The sequence below is a fragment of the Moschus berezovskii genome, chromosome 7 (genome assembly GCF_049115385.1).
Source record: "Moschus berezovskii isolate FMDL1 chromosome 7, NW_MosBer_1.0, whole genome shotgun sequence".
Lineage (NCBI taxonomy): Eukaryota > Metazoa > Chordata > Mammalia > Artiodactyla > Moschidae > Moschus > Moschus berezovskii.
In genome coordinates, this window is record NC_142466.1 from 51,672,602 (window position 1) to 51,699,422 (window position 26,821).

General features: G+C 43.5%; 1 protein-coding gene and 1 long non-coding RNA gene across 2 annotated transcripts; one reads left to right on the forward strand and one right to left on the reverse strand.

Moving 5' to 3' along the window:
• Positions 1–930: 930 nt before the first annotated feature.
• TMEM252 (transmembrane protein 252) lies at positions 931–4,578 on the reverse strand. The gene is made up of 2 exons (XM_055428350.1): positions 4,301–4,578; positions 931–1,168 (listed from the first exon to the last, which is right to left on the reverse strand). The coding sequence occupies exons 1-2, from the start codon at positions 4,576–4,578 to the stop codon at positions 931–933; spliced, it is 516 nt and encodes a 171-aa protein (XP_055284325.1).
• On the forward strand, positions 1,929–26,446 carry LOC148777328 (uncharacterized). The gene is made up of 3 exons (XR_016037831.1): positions 1,929–2,486; positions 24,231–24,306; positions 26,082–26,446. It is a non-coding gene; the product is annotated as an uncharacterized LOC148777328 (long non-coding RNA).
• Positions 26,447–26,821: the final 375 nt, after the last annotated feature.

Sequence of the window (26,821 nt, forward strand, 5' to 3'; positions counted from 1 at the left end):
TGGATCTGTGTTTTGAGACACAAAGTATTGTCTGTTAATAATTAAGGTACTACACTATAGTCTCCTTTCTTTCAAATCCTAGAGATTTCAGGGGGATTCACTGAAATATATGGGTATTTTAAAGCTTTTCAAGATTTATGTCTTCTGTACTAATACAACGTATGGCTAGCACAAATTCTTTTTTTCCCCTGAATCCTGTGTATTATGAATTTTTGAATATTCTCTTTATTCAACTTGAATCTCTAAGAAATCTTTTCATATATGCTTGTAAAACCATCCTGTTCTTAAAATACTGATTTAAGATTTTGTGCTTGAACCATTTTGAAAGTAAGCATTGAAGTCACTTTCCTTTCACATAGAAATAAAATATCCATACTTAAAGTCATACGAAGTAATGTTCATGGGTTCCAGGGGCAAATATCTTGCAATGTGTGAACTACCGTGCCCCGGGCAAGCACGGTAAATGAGGATAACTATGAAACCAGCCAGCAGAACCCACAATTTAAATGATAATGACCGTTGGTGGCCAGCTTGCCTTTTCCCTTTGTATCTGTAATGCAGTCCATGAAGGTGCATGGTGTCCAAACAGCATCTCTTCCTCCCTGCTGCCGGTCAGGAGATGGGAGAAGTGTTGGGGAAGAGCAGAAAGGCTCTCTGTGGAGCAGAGCTCTCACAACAAAACGTTTGCAGGCCAAAAGCTTCCCTGGGTTGGGATGACTGCGAACCCTTTGAAATGTTTGCCTGGTGCCCCACCCCACCCTTGCAGGCCAAGCACATACGTGGAATCACATTGCCCTCACACAGTCCCTGCTGCGAGCTCACGTGTGGGGTCACTGATGTGGCTTCTCCTCACAGAGACCTGCCTGTGTTTATTATTAGTAGCTGCCTCCCATGAGGGTACATCGTGAGGGCTGGCGCTCTTCCCCTGCTTCAGCACTCTTGGCTTCGCCTCTGACCATCCTGCCACGGCCTTGCTGCCGCCTCCCCGTCTGCCACAGACTCATCATAGGGTGGTGGGGCCTCTGGGTGGGCCCCATCTTCATCCTGAAATTCAAGACTCATCTCTGTGTACGGAGGTGGAGGAGCACCCGAGGTCTCTTGCTCTGTGTGACAGGCTTGCTTGTCAGTAGCAAGACTCTCTTCGTAAGCTGGAGGGTAAAATCCTGGTCTGGGGGACAAAATGCCACAAACATTCGTGTGTTATTTAAGTAGGTTGTGCCAAGGAGGCATATGTCCGCCTCTCCCAAATCACACTGTGTGAAGCTAAACTGTTAGAAAACATTGATTCTGAAACAGATGTTCTTCCTCCCTGGCATCCCAGGTTGTTTTTTTTTTTTTTCTTTAAATGTGCTGCTCTTCCAACAAAACCCTCTTTATCAGCCATGGGATGTGTGCCTCTGTAGTCATGCTTTCCCCAGTGGGTTATTCCACGTTATCCCCTCTCTCTTACTCACTGGAACCAGGAAATTTCAGTGGGAGAGCCCTAGCAGGGGTATGGGACCGGCCTTGACTGAGGAATGTCTCTCTAACCAGTTATTTAATTCATTCACATCCTTGTCCCCGTTCACACACGTCTTCTAGTCAGCTGTACTCATGGTCTCAGAGCCTCACAGCCAACAAAATAATGAATGAAAACCAGCTCCATGAAGATTCCTGAACAACGTCAGATGCTTCTCTTCCCTATTACTCAAATTTCAAGTATTTTCTCCCCTGCCCCATTTCCATGCACACACACAAAATACTGATTTCTCAAACTATTCCAACTGACAACTTTATATAGACTTCAGTAGCGGCCCTTTCCATGCCAACAGGCTGATGGCTAAAGGAGCCTTTCATGCAAGAATTGACGTACTCCTCCGTAATCTTGCCCATTGTTGCTAATTGCTAAATCCTCTGGCTTCTCCCGGAGAAGGCAATGGCAAGCCACTCCAGTACTCTTGCCTAGAAAATCCCATGGATGGAGCAGTCTGGTGGGCTGCAGTCCATGGGGTCGCTAAGGGTCGGACACGACTGAGCGACTTCACTTTCACTTTTTCCTTTCATGCATTGGAGAAGGAAATGGCAACCCACTCCAGTGTTCTTGCCTGGAGAATCCCAGGGATGGGGGAGCCTGGTGGGCTTCTGTCTATGGGGTCACACAGAGTCGGACACGACTGAAGTGACTTAGCAGCAGCAGCAGCAGCTGGCTTCTCCATCATGAATGGGACAGGGGGTGGCACAGAAGTGAAGAAGAGTGAGGGTAAGCTTGACTGAGCTGTGTAATTACAGAGTGAATCCTTCCAGTGCCTGCAGGGAGTGTTTGTGGTGCGTAACCACAACAGAACAAGGACTGCCATTTGCAGCCACAGCTCCATTCCAAACGTTACCAGGCCCACAGCCAAGGAACTGAAGGAGCCGTCTACTGTACAGCATAAATCTCAGCCTTCACTCAGAATAGCCAAGGCCGTGTCATGGGGCACATGTGTAAAAGCACTGAAGACACCAAGGTGAGCTGTTCCCTGGAGTGATTTGAGAGGCTCCAGGATGACTGTCTCCTGCCCCACATCCCCTCCACTTCTCCCAACCCCCACGCTCCCCACACCACTTCACAGTCCCAGTGTCCTGAGTTCCACCTTTGTGGACCCCTTGCTTTGAAGTCTCAATCTGGGTACCCATTTCAAAGGAAGATACTTCTGAGAAGTATGACTTACCATTTACTGACCCCCTAGCCATGCTAAGTGGGCTGGGCATCTATGAGATGCACCAGAAAGAGGCAGTAAAATGACACCATCGTTGTGACACCATCGTTTAAAGTGTTTCAGTACAATAGTATGCATGTGCTTAAAAATTTAAGCTATATCTTTAAGACAATTGGTTACTCTTATCAAGATTCACATTCTGGAGGCAATCATATAGCATTTATACCAAAGGGAAAAAAGAAAACATCACTTTAGAAGCATCTTCTGCAGTCATTTCACCTTTAATTTTTTTTAGCAAATCCAAAGACTTTGCAGTTAGTATAACATTGGAAATAGATTTTGGTCATTGTAGTTAGTATCTTATTAGTAAAAAATATAGTATCGTATCATAACATCATGTCAAAAATCAATTGTCATGGCTAATCACTCATATTCAAGATACATAAAGTAGCTAAAATATTTTTATGAATGAAGAGGACAAAGAATTTATGGAGTCTCGCTTCCCTGGTGGCTCAGATGGTAAAGAATCTGCCTTCAATGAGAGAGACCTGGATTCAGACCCTGGGTCAGGAAGATCCCCTGGAGGAGGGCATGGCAATCCACTCCAGTATTCTTGCCTGGAGAATTCCATGGACAGAGGAGCCTGGCAGACTAGAGTCCATGAGATGGCAAAGAGTCAGACACAACTGAAATGACTTAGCATGCACGCATGCAGCCTGTCTGTATCTTAAGAATGATGCCAGGGGTTTTATCCCTAAATGATTCTGTGTTTAGCCAAAAATTAGATTTTTGGTTGTCTGATACTAATTGTAAGTAAGGTTAATCAAAAATTTTTTATTGTCATAAAGCTTATATAACATAAAATTTACCACTTTAGCTATTTTAAGTGTACAGTTTAATGCATTAAATACATTCACATTGTTTTATAACCATCACCATTATTCATCTTCAGAACTTTTCCACCATCCTGAATGCAAACTCTTACTCATTAAACAGTAACTCTTCATTCCCTCCTTCCCTCAGTACCTGATAATCACTGTTGTACATTTTGTCTATGAAATTTGACTGCTCTAGGTACCTCATATAAGTGGAATCATATAGTATTTGTTTTGGGGGCCTGTTTCTGGCCAGTTTCACTTAGTATAATGTCTTTAAGGTTCATTCATATTATAGCTGCATCAATATTTCCTTTCTCTTCAAGGATGAATAATATTCCATCTTTTATATATACCGTATTTTGTTTATCCATTCATCCACTAGATGGATCTATGGGTTGTTTCCACCTTTTCACTATCATGAAGAATGCTGCTGTGAACACTGATATTCAAGTATCTGTTCAAAACCCTGTTTTCACTTCTTTTGTCTGTATACCCAGAAGTGGAATTGCTAGATCAAATGGTGATTCTACGTTTAACGTTTTGAGGATCCTTCATACCATTTTCCAGAGCAGCTACACTATTTTACATTCCCACCAGCAGTGCACAAGCTTTCCAATTTCTCCACATCCTTGCTAACCCCATGGGACTTTTAAGTTTCTCCCCAGTAGATTAAAAGTCATTGACCTTTTCCAGAACTCAGCCACACCACGGCCCTCCCCAGTCCTCCGGCTTCTGAGCACATACCTGTCCACTGTGGCCAGGGGCAGGGCCCCCTGAGCACAGTACTGTCTGAACACACGGTTGAAAACCCCTTTGCTTTCACTGGCCTGGTGGTAGGTGCTCCAGAAAATTCCACTCAGAAGGATCACAAACCCCAGAGGCAGAAGCAAATAGGCCAGGGTCAAGTTTCCCTGGCAGTTGAACAGGGAGGCTGAGGAAATGAAGAAGGCCCCCAGGCAGATCATCAGGAAGCCCATCAGGAGGGCAAAGGCACAGAGAACTAAACAGGTTCTGTTCTGCATCCCTGCTCCTTTGGAACCCAGGTCCCTGACCCTGCCACTCCCCTCCTTCCTCTGCTCAGAGAGAATGCTCTCATTAGCCAGCTCACAGCTTTATATGCTCAGGGTCCAACTGGCCTTTGGACAATTATATGAAGCAGGCTCTTAGAAGCTATTCATTAACCATTGAAAGTAACTCTAATATCCTTGGAAGATTAACCTAAAAACCCAGCATTGTGTCCTGCAGGAATGAGTGTCCTGCAGGCACAGCTCTCTTGTTCTTCTGAGCTGGATGGGACCCTAGGCTGACCCCAGTAATTTGAAAGAAGGTCTCTCATCCTTTGATTAAAAAGGTCTCTTGATCTCCAGGGCAGGTGATTCCAAATGAATGCTAGAGAAATTAGCATTCCTTGCTGAACTACTTTCTTTGTGGTTTGGCAGGTAGTCTTTTCCTAATTGCTTCTTCCTTTTTCTATCCTAAAAAGATATTTTTAAAGGCTTTTATCATATTTGTCTTGCTTCTCTCAATGAATCTCTCTTTATTGACCTCACAATATGATGTTGGAAAGATTCTGAAAAAAAAAGCCCAGGGGTGAACTCCCTGATTCAAAGAGGAGTGTCCGCAGGAGGGGGAAGAGAGAGCTGGCAAGGATTTTAATAGAGCTTCCGGAATGCGAAGGAATTTCTGAGGGTGGTTGTAAGTGGCAGTGATCTGGTGACTTCTGCTTTGATTCTGTGTCTTTCCCATTTTGGGGACCCAAATGTTGAAACCCTAGGTCATTTTTATTTAATATATAGGTGTTAGATAAAATTATTTTGCTTACTGCTCAGCTACCTGCCACCATACTTTGCTCACTGGAAACATTTAAACCAGATCTCACCCTTCCTCCTCTCAAAAAGGCCACTGATATTTGCTAAAAGAGCATCCCCTAAACATTTGTAGCATGTTTCCACCTCCATGCAAAACAGCTACATGTAAGAAGTGCTGCCTGTTCAATCCTTACTCACCCCCGCCCCCCACTATGTATCTCAGGGTTTCACAGAGTGCACTAACATATTAAAGGCTCTGAAAAGTCCTTCATTTTTTCTCTCATAAAATACATATTAAATGAAATTTGTTTTGGTAGATGCTACTAAGGGGCTTCCCAGGTGGTACAAGTGGTAAAGAATCTGCCTGCCAATGCAAGAGATCTGGGTTCGAACCCTGGGTCGGGAAGATCCCCTGGAGAAGGAAATGGCAACTCGCTCCAGTATTCTTGCCTGGAGAATCCTATGGACAGAGGAGCCTGGTGGGCTGCAGTCCATGGGGTCACAAAGAGTCGGACATGACTGAAGTGACTTAGCACAGCACAGGTGCTTCTAAAATTCGTTCTGTTCCTCTCCCCTGTCCCATTGCTCTATGAAGCATTGCCTTAAAAAATCTTCCCAGAACCAGTCTTCTGTTTTCTATCTAGAATTTGTTTCTTCTGTTTTGTCTGTCTTTGGTTTGGATGGTGGTGGTGGTAGTTTAATCAGAGTCGTGACCGGCTCTTGTGACCCCGTGGACTGTAGTCCTATTCCAGATCTGGTTCAGGCTGTGATTCCCTTCTTTTTCGCTTGGTGCTCTGGCATATCCCTGGGCTTCCCTGATAGCTCAGTTGGTAAAGAATTCACCTGCAATGCAGGAGACCCTGGTTTGATTCCTGGGTCGGGAAGATCCGCTGGAGAAGGGATAGCCTACCAATTCCAGTATTCTTGGGTTTGCTTTGTGGTTCAGCTGGTAAAGAATCCGTCTGCAATGCAGGAGACCTGGGTTCGATCCCTGGGTTGGGAAGATCCCCTGAGAAGACAAAGACAGCCCACTCCAGTATTCTGACCTGAGAATATAGTCTATGGGGGTTGAAAAGAGTCAGACCTGACTGAGCACCTTTCACTTTCACTTGGCATATTCCTGCCAAAACTCCTTCCCAGGGCGACTCTGGGTCACATTTGTCCAAACAGATTCTCTGCAGTTCCTCTTTGATATTCCTCTACTCCACTACTGCATTATTACTATTTTCCATTACTTTCCCAATGGAAAAAGTTCTTTGTGCAATGCCCTAGTAGAAGTTCCATGGATACCCTTTAGCCTCATACCCACTATCTCCTCAGCTCTACCTTCATTTGTGGGCTAGGAGAGAGAGAGAAGTTCCTGGATAAAAAATGATACACACTCCTTCCTCATTTCACCTCCTAACCTCTCTCTCTATTAGCTTCAATCCTTGTCCTCAACTAACTTTCATCTTCTAGTCTTGATTTTATCCTTATAATCTTAAAGCAATTCCTCCCTTCTTTTCCAATTTTTTGTTATATTCAAAATTGTAATCAAATATATGTTTATTTCCACTAACATGCCAATATAGTCATTATTAGCATAGAGAATGTTGTCCACCTCTCAAGGTGCAATTCTTAAGCACTTTTAGTTAAACTTACAGAGGAATTCTTAGATCCAACTGGTCTCAAGGTTGACAGATTTCTAATATCCCCAAAGATCCCTCCCTATGGGATCCATGTCCTCTTGAGTGTGGGCTGGACATAATGACCTGACTCCAATCAAGAGAATATGGCAAAGGTGATGGGATGGCCCTTCTGAGATTAGGTTACAAAAGACTGTGACTTCTGTCTTGCTAGCAGACTCTCTCTGTTGCCCTTGTGGCTTGCACTCTTTGAGGAAGAAAGTTGCCATATTGGAGAGGTCCGTATGAGAAGGCAGCTTCTGGCTGACAGTCAGTGAAGAGCTGAGGCCTTGAGTTACCCCAGCCAGGGAGGAACTGCATCCTGCAAGTGACATGAAGGACTTGCCCAGCTGAGCAGGGAGGTGACCAGACCCTAAGCAACACTTTGATTGAGAGACCTTGAAGCCGAGGACCCAGCTAAGTCATGGCCAAATTCCAGACCCACAGAAACTGTGAGATGATAAGCGTGTGTTGTTTTAAGCTGCTAAGTTTTGGGGCAACTTGTTAGGCAGCAGTAGGTAATGAACCGTAGGTAAACAGTTTGTTAGGACTTGGAAACCAGAGGAGACAATCAGTGTTAAATGTTTACCCAGTGTGGCGCACACAGAAAATGCCCTATCAAAGTCAGCTGTCGTCACCCTCACTAGTCTTGTTACTCAGTGTTTTCGACGAAAAGTTCTGCACTAGGAGCGGAGTCCCAAGAACAGGTAAATGGCAGTGCCTCCGAGCTATAATCAGGTATTAGAGTAAGGAGGGATTGCCTTCTCTTTGAGAACTGCCCATCCACAGGGTTGGGCTTCTTTGTTTCAAACCAAAACCTGAGGATGAATCAGACTGGGCATTATGAAAAGTCAGGCCTAGTTCTTGTGGTCACATGAATATTTGAGAGGGACATTTTCTCTCCTCCAGTTCCAATAAAGCTTAACTAGTGCCTTCTAGTTTATCAGATAGGTCCTTTCCCACATCCTTTAAAGAGGTTTGTCATTTCAGGGCAGTGTATTTTGTGGTGGTGGTTGGTTTTTTGCTTGTTTTATTGAGAAACTGATAGGAAAGAGCAAGATTCAGCAAGATTCAGGAAGGGTGGAAGGTCTTAGTTATTTTACATAAAATTTATATAAACTAAAGAGTTCCTGGACTCAGAGTACTTGAGTTTATTGAGGATGAGGTGGAGGCCCAAGGAGAAAGTATGAGAGAATCTGTAGTATATGAAGAGAATAGATTAGAAAAAAGGCAAAAACCAACATAGAAATATGAAGCATTTCTGAGAACTGTGTGTCTCCTTCATGGTACTTGAGACATACTAGTTAAGGATTTATGTTGAAGCTATTTGCGCATGTTTATTATTGTAATTAAATATAGAAACTATGAAATGATTACTTATTTCAGATATTCTGCCTCAGTCCTGAACTGCACACATCACTGTTCTATGAGCGTCTCCTTGGATGCCTCAAAGTGACCCTGGATAACTAACACCACTGATTTGTCGTTTTAAACAACCCTCACTGCTGTGGTTTCGCTCTTCTCTGGGCTGTGGTGTGCCCTCTTGCCCCATAATCACTCACAGTGGAAACATTTTTGAAAAGTGAAGAATGAAAGTAGCTGTGTGCTTGCTTCTGTGATAATGAAGTGGCACAGACACCGAGAAAAAGCCTCCTGGTCTGCGTCAGCCTCGAAGGGGTGGAAAGCCCAGCAGAAGAACAGTTGCGATGATAGAAAAGAAAGCAGGCCGAATCCTCCGAACTGGGAAAAAAGGAAGAAAATCCAGTAAAAAGCCCAACACCAGAAACATCACCTGAAAGAGTCGGCTTCAGGAGACCTGTGGGCCTCTGGCTGGGCTTCCTTGGGCTCAGCCCTGTCGTCTGGGTCTGCCTTCACTCCCAGGGCATCTTTCCTGGGCTTGCCCTGCTTGCCACCTACCCAGCACTGAGTACAAGAGGAAGGGGCCAGTGATACTCCCTTTAAGGCAGAGAAACTGCAGGGAAAGAGATGTATGACTCACCTAAGTTCATACAGTGAGCAGGGGATTGATAAGCACATGGATACTCTAGGAGGGGTATGGACAGAGACCCACCCTCTATGAACAAATGTTCTGGGACCCAGTGGAAGCCTAGACCCGACACCCATCCTGATTCCCACCCGCTCCACAAGAGATTCACCTAAACAGTGATGTCTTCCTTCTAAGCTAGTTTATTTATTATTATCATGCATTAAAATTCACCAATTAGCAGCAGTGCCTGACCTGACAGCAGGCTGCTGCTACTGCTGCTGCTAAGTCGCTTCAGTCGTGTCCAACTCTCTGCGACCCCATAGACGGCAGCCCACCAGGCTCCGCCGTCCCTGGGATTCTCCAGGCAAGAACACTGGTTGACAGCCAAACTAGTTTAAAACATAATCACACTTTCAACACTCTGTTCCTTTGAGCATGACTGACCCACCAGCGCTGTTCTGAACATCGAGTGCAGCGAGTTCCAAGTGCTGTCCTCCCTTCTACGTCAGAGCCCCGGCAACCTCACCCTTCTTTCAAACTCTCCCGTGTAAGAGGCCTTGGAACTTCAAACAACCCTCTGCATTCCAGTCTTTGTTTCCTGGACACATGGGCCAGCACCCTTCCCTTGAAAGCAGGCAAAGCACGTTGCCCTGGATGAGAAGTGGACGGGGACTTTGGAAGGAAGCTAATGGTGTGTAGAAGTTGTTTTATAGGAGGGGCGCGGGGCCAAGAGCTGTGGCAGAGCGGCCAGATTTCCTAAGGTCACTTGGGTTTAGGAAGTGAAGTTCTATGGGTGGTTAGGAAGGTGAGTTGTCTGTGTGGTGAGCGATGTCACCCGGTCTGGTTTCACGGTGGTGATTACTGAGTGATTTCTGGATTAGCCTTTCACACTTGTGGGTTCACTGGGCACTGGCTACTTCCTCCTCCTGCTCCTTGTTTTCTTTGCTTTTGATCCTTTCCCCTCACCCTCACTCTTTCCCCCCTCACTCACTCAGGAAGATTTGAAGGCATTAAAGGTTGGCAGAAGACAAACTGCAGAAAATGGGTGGCATTGAAGGGTGACAAGATATGAGACCACCACACTAGGCTCATACTCCCTCTGGAATGAATCTAGTGAAGCTCTAGGGCAGAGGACTCTGAGCAATGCCAGAACAGGGTGAGGCCCATGAGGTACTCAACCAGAGTATACAACTTCTGAGGCCACCAAAAAACTTAGTATTCAAGATAAATCAAAATTTCAAACAATGTTTAAAAAAAATCAAATTAGCAAATATGGCTTATTGGCTGCTCCCTCTGTAAGTAAAGGTTTGGTGAGGAAATCAGGTTCTGTCTGTGGACCAAACAAGACAAATTCTGTTCTAAAGAGAGCTTAACTTTAATTTAATCCAGAAACAAGCCAGAAGAGATTTCATTTCTTTATGGATCCTTGGAAAACTAAACGGGGACCATACTTCTGTGGCCAGTTTGGATGGGAGCAGAAGCCTCAAGCCAGGGTAGCTTTGACTGGCTAAATTATATCAGTTAGTGTGATGGCCAGTGACTTGTAAATATGAAGTGGGTTCTGTGTCCCACCTCATGAAATTTTATTTAATATGGATGTTTATTTCCCACCTCCCTGGATTTTAATACTCTTGGATAATTTAAATGATAGTGTAATTATATGATCCTCAAAGATTTGGTAAGAACACACCCATAAAACCACTAGTTCTAAGATGTTTTTTTCCCTTTTTTATATCTTGTAGGTTTTTTTAAAACTGAATGTCAGATGTTGTACATATGACAGTAGAGACTAAAATAAGTAGCGTTTATCCTGTACCTCAAGATGGAACACCTCCTTCTCTGCTCTCCTATCAGTGGAATGGATCAACTGAGTCTAGTCCAAATGTGAGCTGAGTTTGGATTTCATTGTCACTATGGTTCACTTCAGCACTCTGCTGCTGCTGCTGCTGCTGCTAAGTCGCTTCAGTCGTGTCTGACTCTGTGCGACTCCATAGACGGCAGCCCACCAGGCTCCCCCGTCCCTGGGATTCTCCAGGCAAGAACACTGGAGTGGGTTGACATTTCCTTCTCCAATGAATGAAAGGGAAAAGGGAAAGTGAAGTCGCTCAGTCATGTCTGACTCTTCGAGATCCCATGGACTGCAGCCTACCAGGCTCCTCCGTCCATGGGATTTTCCAGGCAAGAGTACTGAAGTGGGGTGCCATCGCCTTCTCCCCTTCAGCACACTACTATTCTCCAATTCCTCTTGTGTTAACTGGTACTTGGATTAAGGGTTGGGTTGCTTGAGGGCTTTTGTGTTTTCAATGTTCCTCCTCTGCTTTCAACTGTAGAGCTTCACTGTGTGCCCTCGAGGAGTCTTCACACTTGTCCATTCCTTCAGCATTAGGGTGCTGTTGCCTGTGACTTGTGCTTGCTAGCTGGATGGTGGGGTCAGAGGCTTTCTCTGTTATCCTGTCCACCTTAGTCTTAGGTAGGCTCTGTGGTCCTGGGTCTTGGGGGTGAAGGCTTTTGCAGTGGTCCCACCCTTTCTTCAATATGGTATGTGTGTGCTCAGTCGTGTCCGACTCCGTGATCCCATGGACTGTAGCCCACCAGGCTCTTCTGTCCATGGGATTCTCTAGGCAAGAATACTGGAGTGGGTTTTCATGCCCTCCTCCGGAGGATCTTCCCGACAAGGATTAAACCCATGTCTCATGTGTCTCCGTTAGTCTCCTCTCAAGATCTGGCCTCAGGATGGTTTCCTGACCCTCCTCTAGGGGTAGAGGGTTTTCTCTTTTCACCGACTCCAGCTGCATGGGGTCACCTCTGTTGTGGTGATGGGCTGGGGTAGGCGAGGGTGGGGATGGTTGCTGCCCTCCGCTCTCCCAGCTGTCGTTTAACAGAGCTTCGGTGGCACTTTGACATCCGTGCAGCAGCTTGGTGATGGCCCATAGAAAAGAACCTGGAAAAGTAGGTGCAAACTGCCTTTGCACCTGCACCTCCCAGTGGTTCTGTTCTCTCAAGTTAGCCCACGTTTGACATTAAACAGTTCACTAAAAATGTTAACTGGATTCTTTATACTGGCTTCCGTGACATGCCACATCTCTTCTTCCTGGGCTCTATCACAGATTAGCCAGACTTCGTGCCCAGCTTCCCTTAGGGGTTCCTGCCCTTCCTTTGATTTCATGGTCTTTCCCCTCTAACCTCAGCTCTTTAATGGATTCAAGAAAAGTTATTATTTGTAGGTTTTAAGACATTTTCTTGGTGGGAGAGTGAGAACAAAGGTTTTCCCAACTATCTACTTTCTAGGCATAAGCAGAACATTTTCAGCACATTGTTTTTAAGTGGGTCAATTGTGATTACTCTTGCAAACTTTTGTAGGGACTAGTATAGGGCTATCTCCTTTTCTTGAATCAATTTTTATAATGTACACTTTCCTAGGAAACACATTTACCCCGTGGACTTTATCCCACCAGACTCCTCTGTCCATGGGATTCTCCAGGAAAGAGTACTGGAGTGGGTAGCTATGCCCCCCTCCAGGGGATCTTCCCCACACTGCAGGCAAATTCTTTACCATCTGAGCCACCAGAGAAGCCCAATATATATATAGTTTAAAATTACATCACTCATAGTTTTAAAATCTCCTCTGATTCTCTAGGCATGTCACCGTTCTAATTCTTTACCATTGTTGCTGGTGTCTTTACACTTTTTCCTTGAAGAGACAAGTCAAAGCCATTTTACTGGTCTTTTTTCAAAGTTACTTATTTATGTACTGATCTTTTCCAAGAGCCAACACATTTGGTTTTAGGTCTTTTCAAAAAGGACTCTGTTTTGCTTTGTAAGTTATTTTTTTCTTTTTAAAATTTTTATTGGAGTATAGTTGCTTTGTTTTGTAAGTTTTATACGTCACAATTTTCTGCTGTTATCAAAAGATCTTTATTGTACTTTAAAAGCATTCTTTGCCATTCTTTTATCTTCAGTAATATAGGCCTTTACTTTTTTATTATTTATCTTAGCTTTATATTTCATCGGTTGCTGCTCTTTAGAATATGCTCTTTAGTCTACTTTTAATGGTTGTTTTTGTCATCTTTTTGTAGTATCTTCCATTGAATGCTTAGATAATTTATTTACCATCTTAATTGCTTTCTAATCAATATAATTAGGGCTATACATTTTCTCTTGTGTGTCACTTTGGCCTTAGTCCCACAAGTTTGTATATACCATGATCATATTGTCCCTCATTTCCAAATAACAAGTAATTAAATCTAACATAAAAATGAGCAAAATATGTAAACATATAAATGATAGACAAAGAAATGAAAAATGTAACTTAAATAATGAAAAAAATGTTCAACCTTACTTATAATAAGAAAAAGTAAAATATACTTTCTCACCTATTTGGTAAGTCTCAAAGTTTGATAACACATTCTGTTGAAAAGGCTTGGGAAAAGACATTCTCATATGTTACTAGTGGGAACACAAAATCTAACAAAATTACGTTTGTATTTTTCTTCTGACCCAGAAATCGCGCTTCTGGAAATTCATTCCAAAGATACTCTGGCAAAAACTCAAAAGTTTAAATGCATGGACTGCTCATTACAGCAGTACTGTTTGTAATTACATAAGACTGGAACCACCCAATTGACTATGAATAATGGTTAGGTAAAAAACTAAGGTACATCCATATAACATGATGTTATACAATTGTAAAGGAATGAGTAATATCTTTATGTTATTACAGAATGTTATCCAGGATATTTTAATAAGATAAAAAGTCTAAGTAACAGAGTTTAGAGTATAAAAAGATAGTCAAAGTAAACAATAGAGTTTAGAGTATAAAAAAAGGAGCAGTTGATACCATGATTGTAGATAGATGCCATTATAAATTTGTCTAAACCCGTAGTATGCACAACATCAAGACTGAATCCAAATATAAACTATGGGCTGTAGATGATAAAAATCTATCACTATAGATTCAGTAGTTGTGAGGTCTGATAATGGAGGCTCTGCTTGTGAGGGCAGCAAGGGACATATATGGGAAATCTCTGCTCTTCCCTTCAATCTCGTTGTGAACCTAAAATTGTTCTATAAAATAAAGTCTATTAAATAAATAAAGTCATTTTTATAAAAGAATGGGATAAAACTATACATGCATAAATGCATATATATTTTAAAAAAGAAACAAAGTATCAAACAAAATTAATTTTTTAAAATGTTTACCTTTAGGCAGAGGGAGGTAACAGCGTGGGAGGGATAAGATTGGAAGACAGACTGGTCTGAATGTGCCTTTTAAAAACAGTTTTGAAGGTTTCCAAGTGGCTCGGTGGTAAAGAATCTGCCTGCAATGCAGGAGACACAGGTTCGGTCCCTGGGTCAGGAAGATCCCCTGGCAAAAGAAATGGCAATCCACTCCAGTATTCTTGCCTGGAAAATCCCATGGACAGAGGAGCCCAGTGTGCTACAGTCCATGGGGTTGTGAAGAATCTGACATGACTTAGCAACTAGACAACAACAACGAGGAGAAAATCAATCTAGTCCCACATATTTACATCTGACGTTATTTACAGGAAGATCATACACATTTAAAACAGTAGTAGGAAAGTCACTTCTGGAAGTGCTAACAACTTTCTAAGCAATATAAGTCATGAAGAATAAAAGCAGGTTTGACTTCATAAAAACTTTAAGTATCTGCACATTTGGAAAACACCTTAAACAGACTATTCATGCAAATTAATAAAAGATATTGAGAAAAAAATAAAAATAGTTTTGACATTAGAACTATCTACATGCTTTACATAATTAAAACAAAATTAAAACTAAAAGACGGGGAAATCCCCAAATAATTATTTCAACTAGCCCAAGATGTGACAACCTGAAACCCAAAGTTTCAAAAACTGAAATGAATTGAAACAAATAAATTACATAAAAACCCTTGAGTTAATGTTTCTTCAGCTCTGAAAAATAATCTTCTCTGACTTTGAAGGCCCTTCCATCTACTGCCTTTGTTCCTTCCATTACAAAACTCTCTAGACAGATGTAGTAGCTTCTGGAAATTCTTTATATCTTTGTCCTGTTTTGAAAGAGTTCCTCAGCTGAACGTTGCAGCTCATTAAAACAATATTCATCCGTGCCCATGTCTGGTCAGGCCGCTCCAGATGGCGGTTTTCTTGCCCTGTGTACATCCTCTGCCCAACCAGTGCCTGTTTCACCGACACCCTACTCACCGGACTGAACCACCTACCTGCCCCAGGCCCCAGATGATGGTTGTTCTTATCAAAGAGGCAGTGAGGGGTGGCCCCTCTGCTGGTTTCCTTGGTAACTAATGAGCCCTCCTGACATCAGTTCCCCTATCTTTGGTGATTTCTATCTCTGCCCTGCAGTGAAAAAGGTCTCCATATCCTACCCACCATCAGCCACATATGGTGAGGTGCTGCTCCAGGACTTTGCTGCAGACAAGTAAGTGCCCCCATCCATTAAACAATGTCTCTGTTGCTGAGTCCAGGCTCTTTCTTAAAACCTTGAAGCTGGGCAAGTATAGGCCTCCTAGGCCTTCCAGTTGCAGCCCAACAGGTCGTTTGGATATCCAGCCCAATTTTAAGTATGGTGATTGTACTTTGAATAATCCAGAAGTTTGATTATTTCTCTCACCAGCCTGCTTTTCTATTTTATGGCTGCAGTAATCATTATAGTGAATGAAAGTTCTAATCAAAAAGCCAGCTTCTAGGGTGTGTAGAATAGAATATTGCCTCTGTGAAGTGAAAGTCACTCAGTCGTGTCCGACTCTTTGCGACCCCATGGACTATACAGTCCATGGAATTCTCCAGGCCAGAATACTGGAGTGGGTAGCCTTTCACTTCTCCAGGGGATCTTCCCAACCCAGGGATCGAACCCAGGTCTCCCACATTGTGGGCGGATTCTTTACCAGCTGAGCCACAAGGGAAGCCCTCTGTACAGGTAGATTATCCTGGTGTGGGAGGTGCCTCTCCTCAGCAGATGAGGACCGGGAACCTCTTTTATCGGAAGCATCTTGGGGCTTCTTGTCACCTCTTTCTACTCCAGGTCTTGTTGTATGAATATAGTCATCAAGTTCCTCCTTATTTCTCCACCCAGAATCAGCTCTTCTAATGGGAGACTACCCAGGTTCACTGGTTGAAACAGTTGTTGAGGGTTTTTTTAAAGAATTGATTAACTTATTTATGGCTGCACTGGGTCTGTGTTGCTCCACGCAGGCTTTTTCTAGTTGCGGCAAGCTGGGGCCAACTCTTTGTTTCAGTGTGTGGGTTTCTCATTGCAATGGCTTCTCGTTGCAGAGCAGAGGCTCTAGGATACAAGCTTTAGTAGTTGTGGCACTCTGACTTCGTTGTCCCATGGCATGTGGAATCTTCCCAGACCAGAGATCGAATCTGTGTCCCCTGCTCTGACAGGTGGGCTTTTAACCGCTGGACCACCAGGGGAGTTGAATTGTTGAGGTTTTAACAGAGGAGCAGATACGTTATTGCCAGAACTTCAGTATATGAAGGACATGGTGGATCGTGATAAGCCCATTAGTTCATAATGCCATCTTTTAATATATTGAGCAGATAATTGACAAAGCCCCTCCCTACCCTGTACTGTTAACCCTGAGCTTGAAGTTCCTTTAGAAGGTTAGTGTACAAAACAGCTGTTATCTTAGCAGTGTTCTTCTGCTGGCTTTCCAACACCTGCCCCTGACCGCCTCCGCTTTTATTGTTCTTTCAGTCCAATTCTTCATTCTCTTTTCCAGGGTATCTTCATATTTTCTGATCTTTGATTGTAACTTTTCTTGTTTGGCATTTCAGTGGAATTTAGCGGGGGAAAGAAAAGCATACAGATGTGCTCAGCCTGTAAATTTGTCCTCATACTTTTTTCTGAGTGTATGAGGACATGAGTGGATATTATTTACAAAATTAGGATCACACTATTTATGTAATTTTATATTTTGCTTTTTTTTTCCCACTAGAACAACAACACACGTTGAAAATGTTATTCTGAATGAATGAGCCTTCATAGTTCATCATACTGGAGTATATACACTAATTTTCTTCTATTTCATTGCCACTAAATCATAAGGTCCTTGAGGAAAGAGAAAAGTGTCAGCTTTTTAGATCCTTAAGACCAACTGAAATATCTGGCATGTAGCAATTCATCGGCATTCCTGATTCAATCTTATTTTTTTCTCAGTTGAACAGGTGAGAACAAGGGTAGCAGGTAGAGAGAGAACACCAAGAGGGAGGTTAATTTGGGAAGAGGGAACACTGAATAGGTGTGCTCCTGTGTTTTTATTTGATTTCCCCTCTCCTCCATTTTTGTGCTATTACAGAAGTTGATCTTTGTGCAGCCACTATGGAAAATAGTATGAATATTCCTCAGAATATTAAAAATAGAACAATCATATGATCCAGCTATTCCATTTCTGGGAATATATCCAAAGGAAAAAAACCACTAATCTGAAAAAAAATACATGCATTCCTAGGCTCACTGTAGCATTTATTACTATAGCCAAGATATGGAAACAACCTAAGTGACCACTGGTGGATGAATGAATTAAAAAATGTGACATATGCACACAGACAGTGGAATATTACTCAGCCATAGAAAGCAAAAAGGAAAAAAAGAAGGAAATCTTGCCATTTATGACAACATGAATGGAACTTGAGGGTATTCTGCAAAGTGAAATAAGTCAGGCAGGGAAAGATAAATACTGTGTGATATCACTTGTGTGTGAAATCTAAAAAAAGAAACAAAACAAAATAAACACTCAGATAGAGAACAGGAAGGTAGTTATCAGAGGGGAAGGTGGGGGTGTGTAAAATGATGAGGCAGTCTCTTGTATAGGGATGAATGACAACTAGACTTACCTGTTGATCACTTTGTAATGCATACAACCCTTGGATTATTATGTTGTACTCCTGACACTAACATAATGTTATATACCAATTTTACCTTCAAAAACAAAAACAAAAAAAACAAAAACGTTGATCCTTTTAGTTGGTTTGGGAAATATAGTAGAGATTTTCCTCCCTCTGACTAAAGCCTAGAAACAAGAACCTATCTCTAAAGAACACTGTTTCTTTCAGCACTTATCAAATAGGTATAAAATGCTTCAGAGGGGATGTGTTTCTAAGTTACAGGTGTAGTAAGAAGTATAAAGATGGTGCTGATCTACCCAAGTTGCTATTCACTGCCTCAGAAGGATGAGTCATTCTCTGTTTACATTGAGACTGAAGTCACGTCCTCTCACAGCCAGGAGTGTAATCAAGTTGTGAAAATGCCATGGTAGGACCTGTAAACTCTCCTGGGATTGTGACATTCAGATTGTTAGAAATCTTTACTGAAGCATATTGGGAAGAATAGTTCACTATACTTGAGCAAGTGTTGGAAATTAAACCAAGAAGGCATAAGACAACATATTCAGAAGTTTTATCATCAAACCCAGAATTATTTTTTTGAATTTTATAAATATAATTGGGATCCTCAAAAGCTGATGACTCCCATTTTCATCCAGTATCTTTTTTTTCCCCTCTCTTTCCCTTTTTTCAGTACATCTATTTATTTAATATGAGTCACTGGTGTCTAGCAAGCACATAAAGTTGAATCATTTATTAAAATGTTCCTCTCTGAATGAGAAGTTATGTTTATACATAAATTATCATATTTCACATATAGTAGTTTCATAGATTTTTACAGATCAATAGGGACCCAAATTTATATTTTGAAAGTTGAATGAAAGGAGATTGGTGGGGACAACTTGCTCCTGATGAATGGAAGGGTAGAGTGAATACCTTGGTGGGATTTTTCAATTAGTTGATTTGGCTACATCAGGTCTTAGTTGTGGCATGTAGAATGTTTAGTTTTGGCATGCGGGATCTAGTTCCGTAATCAGGGATCGAATCTCGGCCCCCTGCACTGGGAGCACAGAGTCTTAGCCACTAGATCACCAGGGAAGTCCCAGTATCTGGTTTAAAATGAAATATATAGTTTCTCACATCCCACGGTCCAACGTGGAAAATACACCTTAAACAATTGTGATAGCAATTTGCTGAGTACCACCATATACCTGGTACTACTCATTTACCATTTCTGATTACTGCAACAGTACCACAAGGTAAATATGTAAGCTCTAACTGAGGTCAGAGAGTGCTAAGTTCTGAGAGCATAGTGACCAAGGTCATTTGCAGCCAGTTTGCAAACCCTGTCCTGGGTGTTCATTAGAAGGACTGATGCTAAAGCTGAAGCTCCAATACTTTGGCCACCTCATGCGAAGAGTTGACTCATTGGAAAAGACTCTGATGCTGGGAAAGGTTGGGGGCGGGAGAAGAAGGGGACGACAGAGAATGAGATGGCTGGATGGCATCACCGACTCGATGGACATGAGTTTGAGTGAACTCCGGGAGTTGGTGATGGACAGGAAGGCCTGGCGTGCTGTGATTCATGGGGTCGCAGAGAGTCGGACACGACTGAGCGACTGAACTGAACTGAACTGAACTGAATGAGCTCTACATCCTGCACACCTCACAATGCCTCTCCTGACAACTGAGTTTAAGTCTGGTGATTTTCCTTGATTTGCAGTTGATATAATTACTGATTACCACTTCTAATGGATTTTTGCAAAAGTTCTAGACTCATAGTACTACCATTTACAAGTGTATCAGTCAGGATGGGCTAGGCTTTACTTTGTAGCAACCTCCAGAGCTCAGTGGCTTTAAATAACAAAAGTTTATTTCTTGTTCACTCACTATAGTCATCATAGCTCAGCCGAGGCTCTGTTATAAGCTGACATTATCCCAGAGGAGTGAGGAACTATTCTCTAGAGTATGAACAGCCGCAGTAGCCAAGAGGAAAGATGACCTAAAGGGTCTTACATTGGTGATTTAATTTTGGCCCAGATGTGTCACACATCACTTTACTTACAACTCATTGGTGGTAATTGGCCACATGTCCCTACAAGCATAAGGGACCAAGAATTGAGAACCTGCTGTAGATCCAGAAGACTCAAATAGCCAGAAATATTTGCTGAGTGGCAGTAACTCTCACCAGGCATGCACCTAGTTGCTGGGGGGAACACAAAGCGTAAGCCATAGTCTTTGCTCTTAGAAAACTTACTGTGAGACATGCAAACAAGCAATCATAAGGCAAAGGAAAGTTAAGTGCCACACTAGTATAAGCAGTAGAAGATCACGAAGGAGAAAATTACTGATTTTAAATGGCAAGGGTACAGAAGCCTTTGCAGAGAAGACTACAGATGAGCTTTATAAGCTTGAAGGATTTCAAAGCATTGAAAGACATTTTTTAGGAAGAAAGGCATTCCAACTAAGGGAACCGCATGAAAGGGTTTGGCATGTTCAGGCAAAGATGGGTAGACCAACAGGATAGGAGAGGCAGGTAGGTGAGATAAGCAAGGAAATAAAGACTGGAAAAGCCATTTTTGCACAAACCATGGAAGTGTAAATGCCACATAAGGAAACAGTGCATTTATATTGGGGTTGCTACATTTTATCAGAACTGTATCAGAGATGTTGTCTCAAATAAAGGAGCATCTTGGCATGTTTACCATTCTTAGAAGGATATGTTTTCATGCCAGCTAGAATAAAATAAGATTGTCAGAGCAGAAGGCCCAGTACATAACAGGTAGTTAATAAATTTGAATGAATGAATAGGAAGAAAGTTGAGGAAGACATTTTATGTTAAACTTTTGACAGTTTGTCAAATTCTGAGTCCCACACCTGATTTTTTTTTTTTTTTAGAGAAAGCAAGGGAGAAGGTAATGGCACCCCACTCCAGTACTCTTGCCTGGAAAATCCCATGGGCGGAGGAGCCTGGTAGGCTGCCATTTATGGGGTCGCACAGAGTCAGACACAACTGAAGCGACTTAGCAGCAGCAGCAAGAAAGCAAGAATAAAAATTCCTAAGCAAAGTTGTTTGGGTGAAGCCTCAGTCATCCAATTTTCCGGGTTTAATTACTCCTCTTTCTTGCTTCCCTCAGCCAGCAAATGTTAATCTTTTACCATTTCCTCTTAGGTTCAATTCTCCAATTCTTTAACAAAATTTGTTTTTCTCTGAAATTTTTTTTAGGTCCTCTATTTGTCTCTTAAAATTTCAGAGCCTGAAACACTGGACAAAACTTGCTAAGTGGGAACCTGTCCCAATACTTGATATTATTTGCTGGAGCTTCAGGGCAAAGGTTACCTCATGCTCCCTGCAGAGCCTGCAGTAAAAAGAGACTATACTAAAAAATATTTTTTTTATTTTAAAAAGGAAACGAAACCCCTCAATTCTGCCTAGGGCTGTGAAAGAAGACTGAACTTTCTGGCAGCCAAGTCATCAGCCTTAACTAGGATTTCACACCTTGTCAGAACAGGATGATCTAAAGGAACAGTATTAAAGTCGTGGGCGGAGCACAGCTGGAAGCTTGCTGTGTTTATTCTAAAACCTTGCTCTGCTTCCTTATGCGGAGAGTGAAAAGACGACCTGCTAGAATAAATGAAACAACACCTGCAAAGCCTGTGTGGCACTCTGAGATTTGTGACAGCAAAACAATAAGTGAGGGAAGAAATGGACAAAGAGCAGAGCAGGGGGAGGCAACATGGCAGATGCCATGGGGGTCCTCCGTATTGAGGCACGTGCTTCTCAAATTGCAAGTCCATGTCATCACGGGAGGATCCTGAGAACCTGCATGTTCTGATTCAGCAGGTCTGGGGTGGGGCTTGAAATTCTGCAGCTCTAGCAAGTTCCTGCATGATTCTGATGTTGCTGGTCCCTGGACCCCTCTTTAAGCAGCCGAGGCTAGGTGACCGCTTTCCCTAATGGCCAGGTGTTTACAATACCTTGTGCTCAGGGTGAGTGAACCCTCCTTGGTTCCATGGGATGAATATGTCAAGCAGCTGAAGCCTATTGTGATAATTCTACTCCTGTAAGCAGTGACTGGCTTGGGCCTAGTGGTGTGATGAATCTTGGCCAGTGAGATAAAAGGGAAGTCTTGTAGATGCTTTTGGAAAGGGCTACTTGGTCTAATGAAGAGACCCAAGGTTGAGACTTGGCACTTCCTGGCTTTGGATATTACAGTCATGTTGTGGTCTTTGAAGCTGCTGTGTTCAGCTTCCAAGTGGAAGGAGAAACCTCGCTGACCGCTAGGTCCTTTCCACCCACCTTTCCATTGGATCTGTCTTCTTTGTAGGTACCAACCTTCTCTAGTCGAGCCCTAACCAATGGATTTCCTCGTGGTTCTCTTTTGGACCCTCTTTTCTTCCCATCATGTGTTCTCTAATTTACACTTTTCCAACTGTGGCTAGTAACTCACTGTCAGGCCATTAAATCAGCGTAGACGTTTTGACTAGCATGGGGGGAAAGAACAGACAACCACTGAACACAACACATAGCAAAGGTAAGAACTGTTCAGGGTAATTGCATGTGTGTGTATGATGTAAAATGCATTTCTTATTTTAGATCTGCATCAAAAAAGTGCAAGGACCAAAGGTATACATGATCTCGTTTATTTCTGTGACCCTCAGACCTCTGTCTTTACTTGTCTATCCATATTGGTTCCAAGCCCATATCTTCAGCTCTCTGCTTGACTTCTCCGCTCAGAGAGCACAGAGCAATCCAGTCAAAGCTCAGCTGTCCATCATCAATTTCAGGCCTCCCTCATCCTCACCCCACTGCCAGCTCCTCCTCCTCTGTTTCTTCCATCAGGAACCACCTAGACAAATGGGAACCCTGGCAGTCATTCTTGGCCCTTCACACTGTATTCTCGGTCTCTAAGTTTTATTTTATTCCTGTGTACTTTTGTTTTTATTTATTTATTTTTAATTGAAGGATCACTGCTTTATAGCTTTCACCACTGTCCTTGACATGTTACCATCCTGGTGCAAATCACTATCATCTCCCTCCTGGACAAGGGCATTTGCTTCCTAACTCGCCTCTCCACATCATCTCCTACCCTTTCTAATCCATTCTTCACTCTGCAGACAGAGGGATCTATTAACCCTGTCACTTTCCTACTCAAATTGAAGGGTAAAGCCACAAGTCAGTCTAGCTTTTAACTAGCTCCTTAACTGGTCCCTAACCAACTACCCCATCTGGCCCTCATCACTTCCCGTCTGGCACTGCTCTCAGCATTTCATAGGTACCATACTGTTTGAGGTTTGAGCCCCCAGAGATGCTTTTCTTTCCAGGAGCTCTTTTCTTCCCTCACCTGTTAATGTATCCAACCCTCCCTCATTTGCTGAAGTCTCAGAAGGCTGTCACATCCTTAGAAAGGCCTGCCTTGCTTGGCTCCCAAGTAAGATTCAGTCCTTCCAACATGACACATAGCACAACTGTAATTATTTACTTGTTCTGAGGTCTGTATTCCCCACGAAACTCTAAGCTCCATCAAGTTTTGCCTCTGCACTTTTGACCCACAGTGCCATGCCCAGGGTTTGGTGTACAGCAGTGGCTCAATCATTCCTTTTTGAGTGGACTGAAGCAACTGTGTTTAAGACATTTCTTTAAGTAATTTCCATGGTTAATTGCAATGTTGCATCCTCAGAAAAACATCTGATTGCCTGAAAGTGCAACACTGCCTTGTGATGTATTCTGGGAGGTTTGGACTTCTTTAATATTCCAAAGAAGGGCTACCAATGCCAGCTGGACTTCATCTAACAGAAGCGTGTTCACCCAGATTCTGATTGCTGCTCATTTGATATTAAGTTGCTGGCTACTCAGATGCCTGCAATGGTTCATCCTATGCTGACTTCTCTGTCTCTCTAAGGATCAGAACACACGTTCAGAGATGTGACTTAGTGACAGCTGAAGTGGCCTGATCCCCTCGACCTCCTTCTGCCTGTCATTTTTCTGTCTCTTCTGCTCCCCTGCCAACCTCAGGCCTACAGAGAGGAGCCGGTAAGACCACCGACTCCTGATAACAGAGGCCTCGCTTGTTTCACCTTTCCTGCCCTTGGATATAGTGCACGTCACGATGTCCCGAGGGGATACTACAGTAATTCCTTTGGCCTCTCTTTGAAGTTGAAAATTAAAATGAGTTTTCTCCAGTGACTTTCAGTAATATAGTTAAATATTACAGCGTGGTTGACCCCTGCCTCCCCACTTCTCTCCTTTGACGTGATTCTGAGCAGCCTGCTGATTAGACGGATGTGGGTGAGCTACAGAAGGGGGTTAGCAGGGAAAGGGACGTGTTATACTTTAATAAAAACTACTAAAAAGCCATTTCATGTTCCCAGGAAAGCTATCATGGGCCAGGCCTGGAGGTGCACGTACTGGGTTCTAAAGAAACTACGAAGGCCACACCTTGCTCAGGTACATCTTCCCTCCTGCACCAAGCAGTGCAGGGGATGGTGGAAGTGAGACTCCTTCCTGCTGCAGGTGAAAAGCCTGCACAGCGGGGGGGGGTGGGGGAGACTCTCTTGGCATCTCCATCACATGAAGCCCCAGCGCTGTCCCACAGGGAGGAAGCTCGGACCTGCTCCTACCTTTCCAAGCTGCTGTCCAGATGCAAGTGCAGAGTAGTCATTGGTTCCCCCATGAGGTCACAGGGAGACCTCTGTGGTGGGCAAGTTCAAGTTGCATTGAGATAATGTCCCTGGCAGTGCTTCCCTGTTCCGTCCACTTGGAGACGGAAAGGGCCGAGATGGCCACTGTATCTTCTTGGCTTTGCGGAATGGTGTCTGCCATGGTTCCCAGAGAAGTTCTAGGGAGGTCTTCATCATCCTTTTGCTTCTGGGGACTGTTCGCCTCATCCCCACTCTATATTGTCTGTGGACTCTCCCAATTACTGTCTCTTTCTTTACTTCGCCCTCTTTCCAGTGGAATATGTCTTGGTGAAATGAAATGTTTCTCTTTCTTCACATGCTTTCTGCGAGTGCAATGCTCTGCACACCAAACTAATACAGGCTTGGCTTGGTTTGGGTTCCCTGGAAACAGATTCCTGATAGACAGCTGCATGCAGGTTCACTGGGGAGCTCTCTAGGGAGCTGTACCAGTAAGGATGTGAGAAAGGCAGAACTGGGCAAGGCAAGAAGTTGACCCGTGATGAGGTTGCAACCCAAAGGCCATAGCCAGTCCTGCAGGGGTCTCTGAAGCTGGATGGCCCCCCAGAGGTATTCCAGAAGGAAGCTTGAGGTCAAGTCTTTTTTTCCCTGTATCAGCTGGTCATTGGCCACAGCCTGTCCTTGGGAAGGGGCTCACTCTTGGACCAGGTCAGGGAGTTCCCTCCAGCAGAGGGAAGTTCTGAGGGAGGGGATGGCAGTGAGCCTCCCAGAGCTGATGGTCCCAGCAGCTGGCAAGGAATGCAGCAGCCCTCATCTCGAGAAGCCCACTGCATTCACTCCAAGGCTGAATTTGGTCTTCAGATACCTGTTTTTCTTTTCACAATAGTTTAAAAACTGAATAATCCCATAAAATAATCTACACACTCCACTTCTCCTAACGTCAAAAGAACTGGTAGATCAATCAGAGTTCAGTCAGGTAAACAAAACCTACACTGGGCATTTCAACAGAGATTTAAAGTCGAGGGTTCATTAAATGAGTATTGGGGGGGCTGGGATATGGGGGACATTGAGGCAACCACAGGTGGTAACTGCAGGAAAGAGCCACCACTCCTGGGTTTGGTGGAATGAAGGGAACAAACAGGGATATCAAGACCCAGAGGCTCAGAGAAGTGGGGTCTGTGGAGCTGAGGGGGTGCCCCCAGGGCAACTGCTGGTTCCTTGGTGAGGACACAGGCTGGTTCTGAGAGTGGGAAAGGAAGCTAGCATCTGGAAGCAGATGTTGCTGCTGGGGTGAGGGTGGTGGTTCCAGCAAGCAAACAGGCCCGAGGGACGTGTCCCCCATCTCCTGCCATCCAGGCTCCCTCTAGTGCCCCCTGCTGGCGGAAACTACTAGGAAGGCAGTTGACAGAAGAGAAAGGCCTCATTGTCAAAACTGAATGTAGAGCAGATAATAGTTTCCTAACATGTATGCAGGTCAGCAAGCAACAGTTAGAACTGGACATGGAACAACAGACTGGTTCCAAATAGGAAAAGGAGTACGTCAAGGCTGTATATTGTCACCCTGCTTATTTAACTTCTATGCAGAAGGAGGAACGCTGGGCTGGAAGAAGCACAAGCTGGAATCAAGATTGCCGGGAAAATATCAATCACTTCAGATATGCAGAAAACACCACCCTTATGGCAGAAAGTGAAGAGGAACTCAAAAGCCTCTTGTTGAAAGTGAAAGAGGAGAGTGAAAAGGTTGGTTTGAAGCTCAACATTCAGAAAACAAAGATCATGGCATCTGGTCCCATCACTTCATGGGAAATAGATGGGAAAACAGTGGAAACAGTGTCAGACTTATTATTTGGGCTCCAAAATCACTGCGGATGCTGATTGCAGCCATGTAATTAAAAGACGCTTACTCCGTGGAAGGAAAGTTATGACCAACCTAGATAGCATATTAAAAAGCAGAGACATTACTTTGCCAACAAAGGTCCGTCTAGTCAAGGCTATGGTTTTTCCCGTGGTCATGTCTGGATGTGAGAGTTGGACTGTGAAGAAAGCTGATCGCCGAAGAATTGATGCTTTTGAACTGTGGTGTTGGAGAAGACTCTTGAGAGTCCCTTGGACTGCAAGGAGATCCAACCAGTCCATTCTAAGGGAGATCGATCCTGGGTGTTCATTGGAAGGACTGATGCTAAAGCTGAAACTGCAATACTTTGGCCACCTCATGCGACGAGTTGACTCACTGGAAAAGACTCTGATGCTGGGAAGGGTTGGGGGCGGGAGGAGACGGGGATGACAGAGAATGAGATGGCTGGATGGCATCACCGACTTGACAG